Source organism: Psittacula echo (assembly GCF_963264785.1).
Source record: "Psittacula echo genome assembly, chromosome: 27".
Classification (NCBI taxonomy): domain Eukaryota; kingdom Metazoa; phylum Chordata; class Aves; order Psittaciformes; family Psittacidae; genus Psittacula; species Psittacula echo.
Window position 1 is genome coordinate 1,533,309 of NC_137762.1, and position 15,985 is coordinate 1,549,293.

Here is a 15,985-nt window from a genome sequence, read left to right on the forward strand (position 1 = left end):
TGGCTCCCATGGGGACAGCCTGGGGCGGCTTCAGCAGCTGTGCCCATGCTAACAATTAACCTTTCACTAATCATTCTCATTACTTATGTGGGATGGGACCATTCACGGGACAGTTGCTGCCCACAGGTTTGGGCACGCTGAGGACATCAGCGCTCACCGATGCTCGTGTCGGATGCTGTGGTCCTCCCCCTGCCCATTGGGGTAGAGCCGGTGCCACCCCAGGGAGGCATTTCCTTCCTCCTGCTTCCACCCCATGCCTGGGGGGACGAGCTGTCACCCCGCATCACGCTCGGGCTGCTGGAGCATCCTGCCCCTGCCTCCCGCTCCCTTCCCTGCAGGGATGCAGATGTCAGGATGCCCCCTTGCACAAGGGTGGAAATGGCATCGGGGCCTCAAACCTGCCCATCGGCCCCTTTCCTGCAGACCTGGGGAGGGAGTTTGGGATGCTTGAGCTGAGAGATAAGGGTCTGAAATGAATAGCTGGGCCTGCCAGAGCTGATAAACCTCAGTAAACAGCCCAGCTGGCCCCTGCCTGCCTGGTTAAATGGTTCCACATGTGAGGGGCAGGGTTTTCCCAGCACCTCCCATCCATCCCTGGCTGTGAAGGGACAGTGGCTTTGCTTTGAGAGGCTTGAGGCTGTTTCCCTACTGCTGGCAGGTTTGTGGAAGAGAAAGGATCAATCATGGAATGGTTTGGGTTGGAAAGGACCTCAAGATTGTGTGGTTCCAACCTAGAGGACCACACTAGACCACGTTGCCCAAGGCTCTGCCCCACCTGGCCTTGAACACTGCCATGGATGGAGCATTTACCACCTCTTTGGGCTACCTGTGGCACCCTCACAGGGAAGAACTTCCTTATATCTTCCCCTGTTTCAGTTTAAACCCATCACCTCTTGTCCTATCGCTCCAGTCCCTGATGAAGATGGTTTTGGCTGCTCAGACCCCGGCCTCATGGAGCAGCCATGTACCCATTACATCCTTCTGCTGAGGGTCTTGGTCCTTCCCTCCCCACTGGGCAAGCAAGGGACAGCATGGAGGCCCCCTCCATCCCTTTTGTCACCTCGGTGCCATCCTCCCTTGCTCCTTTCCCTGTCTCCTCAGAGCAATTGGCCAACTGCACGGCGCTGGCGTGCCAGCACCACTGCGTGCCGACACTGAGCGGACCCGCCTGCTACTGCAACAACTCCTTCCAGCTGGCCGAGGACAGGAGGAGCTGCAAAGGTTGGTACAGGGTGGCGTTGCCATCGCCCCATCACGATGCCATGCGGCCAAAGGGACTCGGGGCAGACCCTGCCGTCAGGGATGGGGCTCTGCTTCCTTGATGTTGCATGGGTGCAGGTCCTGAAAGCCTGAGTGAGGACTATTGGGAGGGAGGAAGGAGAAGGCTTTGCCCGTTGCTCCCGGTGTCCGTACCTCAGAGAGGATGCTGGATGAACGGGAAGAGGGTCAGTGAGGAGCGATGGGATCAATGTGATGGCTGGGAATGAGCCTGGAAGTGAGAGATTGCAGCAGCTCCATCTCTTTCACTTATCTGAGCAGAGGTGAAAGGGGCCTTTATCAGCTCCTGCAATGCACCTCTGGGGGCAAGGTGCTCTTCCATGGAGCAGAAGAAAGAGCAGCGGTTTCCAGAGCTTTGGAAGCTGAAGATTAGAGATTGCAGGCTGGGAATTTCAGTGCAGATGTGGAGAGGAGGGACAAGGATAATGAGGCCTTGAAAAGGCTCAGCTGTGGGGCAGGGCTTGTCCTGCTGCTGATGCGGGCGATGTGAGGTGACCTTAGCCAGCTATTCCCTTGGGTTGGTCCCTTCAGCTTGGGGATCATATCATCCCCTGCAGCTCTATTTGGAGAAAGGGAGGAGCCTTTGTTCCCTCGTAAAGAGAGATGTTTGCTGGCCCAAATACCCCCCAAATATACCCCAAAATAAGGTTTTGCCTTATTTTCCAGACTTCGATGAATGCACTGTCTACGGGACCTGCAGCCAGACATGCACCAACGTGGAGGGCTCCTACACGTGCAGCTGTGTCGAAGGATACCTCTTGCAGCCTGATAACAGGTCCTGCAAAGCCAAGAATGGTGAGAACCATGACAGGAGGAGCAGATTGATCTGCAGCCCGTGGCCTCCTGCCCTGTGTGTGCCCCTGCCCCTGGTTCTTCACTTCTGCTGCCACCTCCTTGGGTTGCACATCCCGCTCTTGTTTTGCCTGGAGCTGCTCCCTCACTGCAGCCGCAGGCTCTGCGTGCCCTGCCATGACCACCCTTGTTCCCTCTTTTCCCTGCCAGAGCCCGTGGACCGCCCGCCGGTGCTGCTCATCGCCAACTCGCAGAACATCCTGGCCACCTACTTGAGCGGAGCCCCTGTGCCCAACATCACCCCCACCAGCGCCAAGCAGACCACAGCCATGGACTTCAACTACGTCGAGGACACGGTGTGCTGGGTTCACGTGGGGGACAGTGCCTCCCAGACCGTCCTCAAGTGTGCCAAGATCCCCAACCTGAAGGGCTTCGTGGAAGAGCGCTCCATCAACATCTCCCTGAGCCTACACCGTGAGTGCTGCTCCCTTTTGGACCTTGCTCCCCCCGTCCCCATCAGGAGCATCCCCAGGCAAGAGTGGAGTTTGGTAGGAGGCAGCTTCCCACAGAGGCCTCAGCACAAACGTAGCTTTTGGCTTTCCTTTCCCCTCCTCTTGATTGTTTCTAGCAAGGTTTGTGGTTGCTTTGGGCGAGGAGAACCGATGCGGTGAGGAGCTGACACGGTACCTGCGCAGCGGGTTCGGGGACGGCGCTTCTCATTGCTTTTCCTCCTTTGGTTTTCCACCCGCGTTGTCCCTGGGCTTGGTCCCTGCTCCGAGCGGGACCGAATCCCAAGCAGAACGTGCCTCCTGTCGTGAGTCACCGGCGTGATTGGCGGATGGTGGTTTCATTCTGCTTGTGTCTCCCTGGCCATAATGACTGTGGTTACAGCTCTGTCTCCTGTCTGGGCTTGCTGGTCCCGGTTCAGAGTCGCAATAGGAAGGACAGTTACTGGCAGAGATTTCTGGCACCCAGACCTGTGCCCGCTCTCCCTGGTGAGGGGTCCTAAGGGCTTCCTGATGCTTTCCTTGTGTGCTCCTGCGGGTTGGTGGGGTTTGCACTGTGTCTCCATCAGGTTCTGCAGCCTTTGGCTTCCCTGGCATCGTTTTCCCATTGTTTCTTACCTCCTGAAGCTGGAGGATGCAAGAGGGATCCCCTTATTCCGCAGGGACAGGGGTGTTGTTAGGAGATGAGCAACAGCTCATCATCATCCCCAACGGTTCATCATCATCACCACCACCAACTCATCACCACCAACAGCTAACCTGGCCATGGTGAGCACGTGCCAACTGATGGCTGCAAATGAGTAAAGGTGGCTCACGGAGCCGAGAGCATGGGGCATGAGCTGGGATGTGGGGCTCAGGGCTGAGGCTCCGCAGGCTGCTCCAGGGTGTGTGCAGCAGGGCTCATTCCAGCTCGTGCTGTGTATTTTTAGGGCTGTGTGTATTTTTAGGGAGAGGCTCTTGCAGGCGATAGCCTGAAATTAGGCAGGACGGGGCTCGGCTCTCATCTCTCTGCTCACACCCTCAGCAGGGCTTAAGGAGGTCTCTGTTCCAACTGGCTCCTCTCGTAGAGCAGCTCCCAGTGCCTAAAGGGGTGACAGGGAAGCTGGAGAAGGGCTTTGGATAGGGGATGTAGGAACAGGCCAAGGGGAATGGCTTGAACCTGCCCGAGGGGAGACTGAGATGAGCTCTTAGGCAGAAGCTCTTCCCTGTGAGGGTGCTGAGGCGCTGGCACAGGGTGCCCAGAGGAGCTGTGGCTGCCCCATCCCTGGCAGTGCTCAAGGCCAGGTTGGACACAGGGGCTTGGAGCAAGCTGCTCCAGTGGAAGGGGTCCCTGCCCGTGGCAGGGGTTGGAGCTGGAGGAGCTTTAAGGTGCCTTCCATCCCAACCCAATCCATGATTCCCAACCCAACCCATTCCATGATTCCCAACCCATTCCATGATTCCCAACCCATTCCATGATTCCATGATCATGGTGGCAGAAAAGTTGTACCCAAGGCAACCAGGACTCGCTGTTTCCCCAGCACAGACTCAGGCCACAGGACCCATAGAGGAGGCAGCGCCGAGCAGCACAAGGGCTCGGAAGCAGCTTGGGGTTTGGTGTGTTGTTTTGCTTTGGAATTCTTTGGAAGCCCAGCTCCAAACAAGCAAGGACATTGTCTGGGGCCGCACGTGGAAGCTGGAATCTGGTTGAGAAAAGCCATGGGATCAGCACGTCCAGGGTCAGGGATTAGCGGGGGTGCAGGCACAGGGCAGGGGCAGCTCCACTCCTTCACCTATACAAGTGCTTGTGTGTGCTTCAGATGGTCCCGAGCCATTCCCAGCCCCGGGAAACTGGATCTGGAGGGATCTGGATAGGGATGTGTGGGGCTCATGGTGAACCACAGCGATGCTCGCCTGGAGCGCTTCTTTCTGTCCTTGAGTGCAAATGGATGTGCCAGGATCCTGCCCGGTCCGAAACAGCGCTGGGTTTTCACAGAGAGCAGAGAAAGGGAGAGCGGAAAGGGAGGAAGGATGAGACAAGGTCCCCTTGTTGCAATCCAGCGCTGGCAGGAAGGACGAGCCCTCCCCTGCACCGCTCCTGCATCCCTGCACGCGTGCTCCTGCCCCCTCCTCCTCATGGGGCCGAGCCTGGATCATTCTGAGTCTGATGGGGAACGGCTGAGGGACAAGAGGAACCGGCCTCAAGCTGCACCAGGGCAGGTTTAGATGGAGCTGAGGAACAATTCCTGCCCCAAAGGGTGCTCAGGCATTGGAACAGGCTGCCCAGGGCAGGGCTGCAGGCACCGTCCCTGCAAGTGTTCCCAACCCATGCAGACGAGGCCTCAGTGCCATGGGTTAGTGATGGCCTTGGAAGGGTTGGACTGGATGAACTTAAAGGTCTTTTCCAGCCTGGTTGACTCCATGATTCCATGTTTCATCTGGCTGGGAATATGCCACCTCCGAGGTGCGGATGGGGACAGGCTGGACCACCAGCACCGAGCTCCCAAGTGTCCTCCCCATCACCTCCGTGCCAGAGCTCTCTCCATGGGCTGATGATGGAGGAAAGTCATTCAGTTCCAACACAAAGTGCTTTTTGTAAGAGAAATGGATGAAGGAGTTCAGCAGCCTCTTGTTTTTAACGGGTCCTTGCAAAAAGACCCGAGGGGAGGGAAGCAGCCAGCTCAGATCAACTGAGAAAATCACTGCCTGTGAAGAATGCCCATGGGCAGCGTGCGTTGGGAACCAGGGGACAGGCAGCATGAAGCAGTGCTCGGTACTCAACACTGTGGGTAGAGAAAAGGGTTTAGAAGTGCAAGGACCAGGGGGAAAGCAAAGCCTTGGAGCGCAGTGGGCCTTGCCAAGGCCTGTTAATAGCATTCATTTAACACATCTCCCCCAGCACAAGTGACACTAATCTCTCTGCGGGGACAGGGAGGCAGGGAAGCAGGGGCTGCTGTCAGAGCTGGGCTGACATCGCGCCAGCCCAGACCTACCCCTGACAGCTGGGGGCCCTTCAGCATCACTCTTCCCCCATCCGATGCCAACCGGAGCCCCATTAGAGGCAGGCACCAGGGGAGCCTGGCTCCTGCTGTTAGCAGATAATGCCATAAAGAAGCACATAAAGAGGGAAGCCACTAATTGGATTCCCAGGTTTCTCTCCAGTGTCCTGACAGAGAGAAGCGAGCAAGTGACCTTATCTCCTTGTCACAACCCCCCGGGGGAAACTCAATTCAGGACAGGATGGTGTGGAAGGGACCTTAAAGCTCATCCAGTTCCAACCCGTGCCATGGCAGGGATACCATCCACTAGAGCAGCTTGCTCCAACCTGGCCGTGAGCACTGCCAGGGATGGAGCATCCAAACCTTCTCCATTCAACCCATCCCAGTGCCCCAGCACCCTCATAGGGAGCAGCTTCTGCCTCAGATCCCATCCCAGTCTCCCCTCTGGCAGCCTCTGGAGCCCTCCTTAAGAGGACACCGTTCACTGGCAGCAGCTTGACCCTGTGCCAGCCACCTCTTGGCCTCCGTGGCATTCGAGCGTGGTGTTAAAGCAGGGTGTGAGTGAGGGATCCTCTGCTTTCCGGAAGAGCCAGAGGAGTTCTCTGCTTTCTACTATGGAAAAACACCGGAGAACCTGTGGCAGAGAAGGAAACCTGAGTTTCCCAATGGGTTTCTTAGCACTCCCCTTCCCCTCTTCTTTCTTTTCCCCCCCTTTCTGCATGCTCAGAACCAGCAGCTTTCCTGTGCTGAAGGTGCTGCTGCTCCTTTGCCCCGTGTCCTGGCTGAACCCAGCATTCCCGGTGCCGGAGCACTGTATCCCGCAGTACCGGAGCCGGGGCTCGCGGCCAGCTCCCAGGCGGAGCGGGCAGGAATGTCGTCTGCTCGGCGGGACGCTGCTGGGAAAGGGCTCAGGGAGGTTCTTTGATTTATTCCTTCTTGCTTTAAGGTTCGTTGTTTGCTTTTTGTTCTCTAAAGCAAGCCCCCGGGAAGGGGGTTGGGATATCAGGACATTTGATCCCGGGTGTATTATAAACCCTAAACGATGGCAATCTGGCCATTATTAAAATACCTTCCTGGGCAGCATCTATCTAAACAAGCATGTCTAGGAGGTTGTTTTCATTGACTCCGTCCCAGCCCTGTTACTCGTAATGACCTGTCCTGTTGCCAGGGAGCAGAAGAGCCTGTAGGGTTTGGGACAAATTGATTGCAAGGGGATGCTGCTCTGCAGAGGGATCCAAGTACATTTCTTCCCCCACTTTGCATGGAAAGCTATTTTTCTTCCTTGCTGCCTCCTCCTAGCCAAGAAAGAGGCTCCGATGTGAACTTGCTTGGCAAGAAAGCGGGATGATTGGTAACTTCATCTGCTGACTCCTTCCTGTTTTGCCTTTTTTAACTGTTCAGGGCTGAAGTGAATGGCCAGAGGAACTGGGATCCTCTCGGGCACAGGGATAGGGTTGGGTTTAGATGGGCACTGTGTGGGCATCTGCCTGCCTCATGCTGGGTTCACCATGATGCTGGGGTCAGACTGGCCCCATTCTTGCTTTCTTCCCCCCCTTCCAGTCTTTCCAATGGCAGTTCCCTGTGTTCCCGTTGAGCCTGTGTCTGTCTCCTCTCATCCAGAAGGAAGCCAAGTGCCCTGTCCCTCCCTCGGCCTCTGCTGAGTATTCTTGCCAGTGGAATGGTCTCATTAAGGCAGAGTAATTAGTGGTCCCTTGGCTGCCCTCCATGCAGCTCCAGCTCTGTCCCTGCTCTTCCCACCTCCGGTGCCGCAGCCGGGCTCGTGCAGGGATACTGTGGGGCTGAGCCTGGCGCTGGGGTTGTGCCAGTGGCCCCTGAGTGTTCCCTTTGGGATGTGCTGCGATGCCGCGCTGGCCGGACGACGCGGAGGTCCATTGGGAAGGGTGATGCTCTGGTACCTTCCATTACATGTCAGCCGATGGGGCTGGTTTTACCTCCTGGGGAGGTTTGGCTGGTGCGGAGGCCACAGGGATCCTTCCGAGCATCGAGTCAGACGTCCTGGACATGGGCCATCGGCTTCCACCCAGCGGTTCCTCCTCAGCTTAACAAGAGGGGGTTTAAATTGGGTTGGTTTTTAGCCTGCTTTTCTAAGGCAGCAAGGCTGACGTGATGGCGGCGGCTGCCCTGGCCCCTGTCCCTCCTTTCCCTATGGAAGCGGGTGGCTCCTTGCACAAGAAGGTGTCTGTTCCTGGTCCCGCGAGGGACGCAGGGTGCCCGTCCATCGCTGCGGGGCTGGAGTTTGTCTTCGTGCCTGTCCTGTTAACATACTTCTAATTAAGGAAAATTGTCCCCAGGAGCAGTGTTTATCCATGGAGCACGTTGCCGTCACAGAGACAGTCTTGTTTTCCGGAGGGGGGAGAAGGGATGTCTGCGGAGGGAAGAGACAGAAATTCCTCCGGATTATGGTATTATGTAAATGCAGCAAGCGGATCATTCCGTGTAAAAAGGAAAGTAGGAAACCAACGTCTCTGCAGAGCCCTGGGGACCGCATTCCTGACGAGCCTCCGCTCCTCTTCTGGAGGCGGTTTGGAAGCGGAACATGCGGCAGCTTTTCCAGGCTGGTTTTCCGCAGGAGCCGCTCGCGTGGTGCTGGGTGCCACATTGGACCCCCCTCGCCCCTTGGGCTCGGGCTCACGTGGCTTTGCCAGGAGCAGGAGGATGCCTGGCTCCAATGTGGTACCCACTGGTGCATCTTCCGCTTGGGACTGCATGGTTGTCCCTGTGCAGGTCACTGCAGCCCAGTGACTCGGGCACTTGTTCACTGCTGGGGCTTGTGTTAGGTCTTATCCACGATAGGTGAAACCCCCTTGGGGGTTGTTCTTAGTAGATGCACTTGGACAAAAATGTTCTTTATTTAAAAGCAACGTGAAATGGCATCAGCAGAGCTCAGTGTTTCATAGAATCATGCAATAGTTTGTGTTGGAAAGGACCTTAAAGCTCATCCGGCTCCAACCCCTGCCATGGGCAGGGACCCCTTCCACTGGAGCAGCTTGCTCCAAGCCCCTGTGTCCAACCTGGCCTTGAGCACTGCCAGGGATGGCTCAACCACAGCTTCTGTCCATGTGCTTGGGCAAGGGGGAAAACGCGCCTCAGCAGGATGGGGACCTTCAGCAGCACCGAGCACTTATTTCCAAGCTCTTTGCACCTTCCCCACTAAAGGTGGTTTCACTTCCACGCTTTGCTGTGCAAGAGCCCTGCTTTGCTGCCGAGCTGCACGCATCCCAGTGGCAGCTGTTTCGGAACTGTGTTGAAATCCGTGTTTTTTAGTAGAGGAGAAGATTGCGCATTTCCTTCCTCCTCGTGTCAGGCCACAATTGATGTATTTGCAGACTGCACAACAACTGATTCATGCCGGAGCAGAGTTATGTGCTGGCTCAGCAAAGCTCCTTCCCCAAGGAAAGCCACAGCCTTGCGGTGCTTCACTGCTCCTGGGGTAAATCAGATGCTCTTTGGCTCGGGTTAAGGGAGGGAGAACCTCTGTGGAGGTGATGATCCGCTTGGACCAAGGAGCTCTTTTGAGCAGGATGAGATGCTCACAGCCCCCCTTCAAGCACAGGGTGAAATTGGGGTTGGGAAAGGGGGAAATGTTATTGTTGGGAGTGCCAGGGGAGAGTTGATGGAGCCAAGAACTCCTTGAGTGGAGGCTGGATGCTTCTGTGCCTCTTGGGGCTGTTACTCCCCTTAAGGATGTGCTGGTAGTGCTATGACAGGTCTCAACCCGATGTAAGAGGAGTGTGGGCTGGAAGGGACTCCCAGGAGCCTTCTCCATCCATCCGGCTCCAGCTCCTTGCGCTGGTGGCCATGAGAAGGAAAATCCAAGCCCAGGGATGATTTTGTGGCAGGGACCTCAGCAAAAGCTTGGTCGGGGATAAAGTGGCTTCGTGGCGAGCATGAAACCAGGAAACATCTGTGCGGGTGGGTTTGGGGTTTGCTGAAGTTGCCAGACTGCCCTGGTTGAGCAATGCGCTGCTTGAAGATGAACTTTGTCGTGCGCCTTCTCCCCCCGATCCTCCCTTTATCTGCCCTCTCCCCACAAGGAAGGTCAAAGCTCACTTCAACCGGCCTTGTCCTGGCCAGCGCGGCCGAGGGTGGACGGCAGAGATTGGTTGGCTTCCTCCAGCAAGAGCCTTGAAAGTTGCCATTCCCTGTTCTCGAGCCCGTTTTCAAACACAAGCCAATAAATAGGACTTGGGAAATGAGTCCTGTGTGTGTTGCAATGCCTGCAACGCCCAGCCCCAGTTGAGCAAGGAGGAAGACACCGGGATGGGAATTGATAGGGAGGAAGCATTCGCCGGCCCCCCTTTGCTGCTGGGAGCTGCCACCCATCCCCGGCTTCTTCCTCCATAGGATCCCTCTTGTCCTTGCTGGTGTCCCTTTCTTGCTGTTCTGGGTGGCTGTGGCACCCACTGTGCTGCCACATCTCCCAAAGCCAAGGGATGAGTGAGGGGAGAGCTCGCTGTGGGCTAAACACGAGGGGCTGAAGATAGATGTTTGCTAAGTTAGCTTCTACTGAGAGTTCAAGAGGGAATCCAGGTTTGGCTGCGAGAAAGAGCTGAAAGGAATGAGAATAATAATAATAATGATAATAATAATAATGACAATAATAATAATGATGGTATAACCCCCTGGTTTCTGCAAAGCAGAGGGCAGGATGGTGAGCAGGGAGAGAAGGAGCAAGCTGCAAAACAAAAGCCTTTGAGGAGGGAAATGCTTTCCAGCTGCAAAAATACAGCCTGGGAGAAGAGCAAGGGCTTGCGTCACCCCCAGCACCCCGGCCCTGCGGCTCAGGACCCTCTGATGGCAAGAGGCAACGGTGCAGAATGGTGTGAGGGGAGCCACGGGCCCCAGGAAGTGAGATTCTGGAGACTTAGAGCTTGTTTTGGCCATTTGCCCTCCTGTTTAGCCCTCGAGAGCCGTGTTGATGAACTTCTGCCCTGTTGGATGGGGCTCTGGCACTGTGGGATGTGGCCGGTGAGGTGGCAGCAGCCCCGTGATGCTTTGGGAAGGGAGAGTGGTGGGAAAGGAGACCCAAGGTGCTATTGATGGGGCAGCGATGGCCAGGGGGGAATCTGCATCCCTGTGCATGGGGGGGGCAAGGGCCTCTGCTTCGTCCCGCTGGGTGCTCCCGGTCCGGCCCTGCTTGGATCCCTTCCCTGGTCCTGTGACTCTGACTCAGCCCCGTGGGCGCCAGCCAAGACCTGTGTTTGGGGGAGTTCTTGCACATCCCTTTGCTGCTGGGGCTGAACCGGGGCTGGGGGAAGGCGCTGGTCCAGGGAGCGTGACTCAGGCAACCCCATCCCAGAGGCAGAGCTCAGCCCCTGCATCTCTGCCCCTCCATCGCCAGCTGGGCCAGGGGGTCCCTGCTTGGACCAGGAGCCCCAGCTTTGTGCTGGCCCCATCACCAGCTCTGGCTCATTGGGCAGCATAGAGCAAGCCCTGTGCTGCCTTTGGGCTCTGCTGATGTGATGCTAAGTCCTTGGCTCTGGCTGTTTCCACTTGTTTTTATGAGCTGCATCATGCTGGGTGGTGGCTGCGGGCGCCGTGGCCTCACCCTTCCGCGAGGGAGGGCAGTTGGGCACCAGCCGGTCATCGCTGTCATCCCCATCCCTTGACACCAGATGCTCATCAAGCTGATGTGGATAGCTCAGGGTTCAGGTTTGTGTTAGGGCACCCCCAAACCCAGGGTGCGCACCAGTTGGGTCTCTTCAAAACCCAGTGGTGCTGCAGCAGAGGAAGGGCTTGATATCACCCTGCAAGCAGGGGAGGGCTGGCCATTGCAAAACATCCTGGCTTGATTCATGTTTTCCCTCCCGAGCTGCTGCTCTGGTTAATGATAGCAGCGTCTGGCCCCACTCCTCGGGGGCTGTCTGGGTCCCAATGTGCTTGGGGTGGCCGGACTATGGGGCTCCCAGCCCTGCTCTGCCTTCCCCATGGCGTGAAGCCGATGCTGGCGCTGCTGTGTGCAGGGTCTCATGGGGCACTCGCACCAGGACAGACCTCCATGGCATCTCCCTTCCGTGCTGCTCAGCCTCCTCCAGTGCCCACCTTGCAGAGCCCCCTTGCTCCAGATGGCATTCCCGTGGGATGCTTTCATTCCCCCTAGGGAGGAGAGGGCAGGTCCCTTGTGCATCCCCATCACAGCTCCTTCGTGGCTCACACGACCTTGCTCCTCCACTGTGTTTGTAGGTCCTGGGGGGCTTGGAGATCACGCATGGGGCTCCTGTCTCCCTCCCTGTGTAACCTCTCCTCTCCTCCCATGGCCTAGACGTGGAGCAGATGGCTATTGACTGGCTCACGGGCAACTTCTACTTCGTGGATGACATCGACGACAGGATCTTTGTGTGCAACAAGAATGGGGTCACCTGCGTCACGCTGCTGGACCTGGAGCTCTACAACCCCAAGGGAATAGCACTGGACCCAGCGATGGGGTAAGGGATGTGCTGGAGGGTGGGAGGGCTCAGTGTTGCTGCCTGGACCTGCACCGTCAGCGTGGGGAGGTGGAGCAGGTCAAGGGAGTCCGGCTGCTGCATCCAGGGGTAGCAGGGATGCTGATGGAGAAGCAACTCCCAGCTTACGAGGGGATGGACCAGGTCAAGCTGCTGCTTCCATCCTGTGGCTGTGTGGTTACAGCTTTGCTTTCAGTAGCCGAAACAGTCGGATTCAACCCAGCACGGGTTGAGCAGCTCCCCTTGTGCTGCGGTCAGATGACAGTTCCCCTTTGCAGAATCCCACACGGGGAAGCTGGGATGCTGAGTCACGGGAGCAGCGATGGGGACATCTCTCCCTCTCCTGCTGCTTTCCAGATGGGTGCTTTTATCCTTGCCTGGGTGAAGAGAGATGATGTTGTCGAGCAGGAAACCCACAGTGGGTTTTATATCATATAGCAGCCTGGAGGGAGACTCTGGCCTTGTATAAGGAAGGTGCCCGTGTCCACAGGCCATGTACATGGGGCATCCTCCCTCTCTGAACTCGACATCCAGGCTCTGAGCTCCTGTATTTGCCCTTCTCATACAGCAAAGTGTTCTTCACCGACTACGGGCAGATCCCCAAGGTGGAACGCTGCGACATGGATGGGCAGAACCGCACCAAGCTGGTGGACAGCAAGATCGTCTTCCCGCACGGCATCACCTTGGACCTGGTCAACCGGCTGGTGTACTGGGCTGATGCTTACCTTGACTATATTGAGGTGGTGGACTATGAGGGCAAGAACAGACACACCATCATCCAGGGCATCCTGGTGAGTGAGGCCAGGGGGAGGTTGGGGTCTGACAATGGAGTGTGCTTGGGGGCATGTCCAGTAGATATTTAGGTTAGATCTAAGGAAGAAGTTCTTTATTGTGAGGGTGGTGAGGTGCTGGAATGGGTTGAACAGAGAAGCTCTGAATGCTCCATCCCTGGCAGTGTTCAAGGCCAGGTTGGATGGGGTCTTGGGTGACATGGTCTAGGGTGAGGTGTCCCTGCCCATGCAGGGGGGTTGGAACTGCCTGATCTTAAGGTCCTTTCCAACCCAAACCATTCTATGGTTCTATGCCTGAACTTGGCCTGAGGAGGCAGGGCATGAGCCATAGGGCGGGATGAGGGGCTTTGCATGTGCCTCCTCCATCGTTCCCTTTGGATGCCTCCCAGATCGAGCACCTCTATGGGCTGACCGTCTTCGAGAACTACCTCTATGCCACCAACTCCGACAACGCCAATGCCCAGCAGAAAACCAGCGTCATCCGCGTCAACCGCTTCAACAGCACCGAGTACCAAGTGGTGACGCGGGTGGACAAGGGGGGAGCGCTGCACATCTACCACCAACGGCGCCAGCCCACAGGTAGGACCCCAGCCTGGGTGACAGCAGCTTCTGGGGTCCCAAGGACTGGCTGGGTGGTGATGGGGACAGGCAGCACCTCCTGCATCCTTCACCTTGGGCAGGTCCTTTCCCATCTCTGGCCTTGGTGATGCTCAGCTCCTGGCTGGGAGCTCCAGGGAGGAAAGAGCCACCCCATCCATGCGACCGTTTCCACATCCCAGCGGTTGCAGGGCAGTGTCCCCTGCCCATGGGTGCACCGCGGGGCTGGGCAGGACACCTCTGTGATGCTCTGTGTTGCAGTGAGGAGCCATGCCTGCGAGCCCGACCAGTTTGGCAAGCCGGGAGGCTGCTCCGATATCTGCCTCCTTGGGAACAGCCACAAGAGCCGGACCTGCCGGTGCCGCTCCGGGTTCAGCCTGGGCAGTGATGGGAAGTCCTGCAAAAGTGAGTCCTGGAGGGCAAGCAGAGCTCTGCAGTTCCTTCACTCCGAACATCCCTTTCCTTCCTGGCCTAAGCTATGGGCTGCCTGCCAGGCTCTGTGGTACCTGCAGGCCCACACCGGGCTGGTGGTGATGGCTTTCCCCATCTCCTCACAGAACCCGAGCACGAGCTGTTCCTGGTGTATGGGAAGGGGCGTCCGGGCATCATCCGCGGGATGGACATGGGGGCCAAGGTGCCGGACGAGCACATGATCCCCATTGAGAACCTCATGAACCCCCGTGCGCTGGACTTCCATGCTGAGACGGGCTTCATCTACTTCGCTGACACCACCAGCTACCTCATCGGGCGGCAGAAGATCGACGGCACGGAGCGAGAGACCATCCTGAAGGACGGTGCGTGGCTGAGGGTCCCTCCCCAGCGTGGCCAGAGCCCAGGAGCTGGCAGCAGCGGCCATCAGGGCATTTCCTCCTATGTAGTGCAGCGCTCCTGCCCAGCTGTGGTTTGAAGCTGCTGTTTGGGTTTATCTGTAGGCTGATGCAGAGAGACAGGTACCAAGCACATGCCCAGCAGAGGTGGGAGAGGGATGTCCCCCTCACCATCAGGTCAGATGGGAGGGACAGGGATGCACATAGTCCCTGGGGGTCAGTGCGGTGGCTGCTCCATCCCCATGCTGCCGCAACTGGGTACATTTGTGTTGCCTTGGAGCAAACCAGCTAAGGATGCTCCCAAATTGGGCTTTATCCAACCCAGTTCCCTGTGGCTGCTGTACCTCTGGGGGAGCTGCCTGCACTGGAGCTGGAGGGGGTTCTGTCAGCCTTGTTGCTATGAGTTGAGATCTGGTGGTGCCGAATATGAGTTCATCATAGGAGGCTGTTGGTTCTGCTTCTCACCCTGGTGATGGGCGCCCATTCGTGCTTCTCCCCAAAGGCATCCACAATGTGGAAGGGATCGCTGTGGACTGGATGGGGAACAACCTGTACTGGACGGATGATGGCCCCAAGAAGACCATCAGTGTGGCTCGCCTGGAGAAGGCTGCCCAGACACGGAAGACGCTGATTGAGGGGAAGATGACCCATCCCCGTGCCATCGTGGTGGACCCCCTGAATGGGTGCGGGTGCCCGGAAGGGCCATTGGGCCTTTGCATTGGGCTGGGACCCATCTATGGGCACAGGATCCCTCCACAGAGGGTCCACTCTGACCAGTGGTGGGGTGGGCTCTGGGTCTGCATCTATAACAGCTTCGTGTCTGTGGTAGGTGGATGTACTGGACGGACTGGGAGGAGGATCCTAAGGACAGCAAAAGGGGCAAGATCGAAAGAGCCTGGATGGATGGTTCCAACCGCAACGTCTTCATCACCTCCAAGACTGTCCTGTGGCCCAATGGGCTGAGCCTGGACATCCCAGCCAAGATCCTTTACTGGGTGGATGCTTTCTATGACCGCATCGAGATGGTCTATCTCAATGGCACCGAGAGGAAGGCAAGTGGAGGCTCTCAGGCACTCGGGCCGTGATGAGGACCCCAATGCATCCACTGCATCCGTGCTCCCCTGCTCCTTGTATCCTATCCCCTTCCAATGTCCCTTGCCCTGTCCCACCACGTGGGATCCCAGCTAACGACGAGCCCCTCCATCTCCATCACCTACAGATCGTGTACGAGGGACCGGAGCTGAATCATGCCTTCGGGCTGTGCCACTACAGCAACTTCCTCTTCTGGACCGAGTACCGCAGCGGCAGCATCTACCGCCTGGACCAGGCCTCCAAGGTGGTGAGCCTGCTGCGGAACGAGCGCCCGCCCATCTTCGAGATCCGGATGTACGACGCGCAGCAGCAGCAAGGTGCTGGGGCCACATAGAGCCAGGGAATGGGTTGGGTTGGAAGGGGCCTAAAGCTCATCCAGTTCCAACCCCGGCAGAGCAGGGACACCTCCCACTAGAGCAGGTTGCTCCAAGCCCCATCCAACCAGGCCTTGAACACTGCCAGGGATGGGGCGTTTATCACTTCTTTGGGCACCCTGTGCCAGCTCTTCACCATCTGCCTGGTGCTGTAGGGACCTGCCCCAATGAGGAGATGGGGGGCTGGAGGCTGGGGGCTGCCCCACCTAAGGAGCCCCCCCCCCCTTTTTGCTTCCTTTCATCCATATCCCTGCATGTATATCCATCACCATCCCTCATCCCCTGC

The 15,985-nt window shown here is 57.4% G+C and overlaps 1 protein-coding gene across 1 annotated transcript in view; it reads left to right on the forward strand.

Annotated features, from left to right (window-relative positions):
* Positions 1 to 15,985, forward strand: part of LRP1 (LDL receptor related protein 1) — a gene marked incomplete at both ends in the record, with an annotated part of 64,098 nt that overhangs the window by 17,097 nt on the left and 31,016 nt on the right. The window contains 11 exons of the mRNA XM_080635623.1: positions 1,102 to 1,221; positions 1,945 to 2,073; positions 2,281 to 2,544; positions 11,838 to 12,000; positions 12,587 to 12,809; positions 13,199 to 13,388; positions 13,668 to 13,811; positions 13,964 to 14,200; positions 14,736 to 14,916; positions 15,063 to 15,285; positions 15,453 to 15,642. Of these exons, the coding sequence (XP_080491749.1) occupies positions 1,102 to 1,221; positions 1,945 to 2,073; positions 2,281 to 2,544; positions 11,838 to 12,000; positions 12,587 to 12,809; positions 13,199 to 13,388; positions 13,668 to 13,811; positions 13,964 to 14,200; positions 14,736 to 14,916; positions 15,063 to 15,285; positions 15,453 to 15,642 (2,064 nt within the window). The remainder of the gene's footprint in view (positions 1 to 1,101; positions 1,222 to 1,944; positions 2,074 to 2,280; positions 2,545 to 11,837; positions 12,001 to 12,586; positions 12,810 to 13,198; positions 13,389 to 13,667; positions 13,812 to 13,963; positions 14,201 to 14,735; positions 14,917 to 15,062; positions 15,286 to 15,452; positions 15,643 to 15,985) is intronic.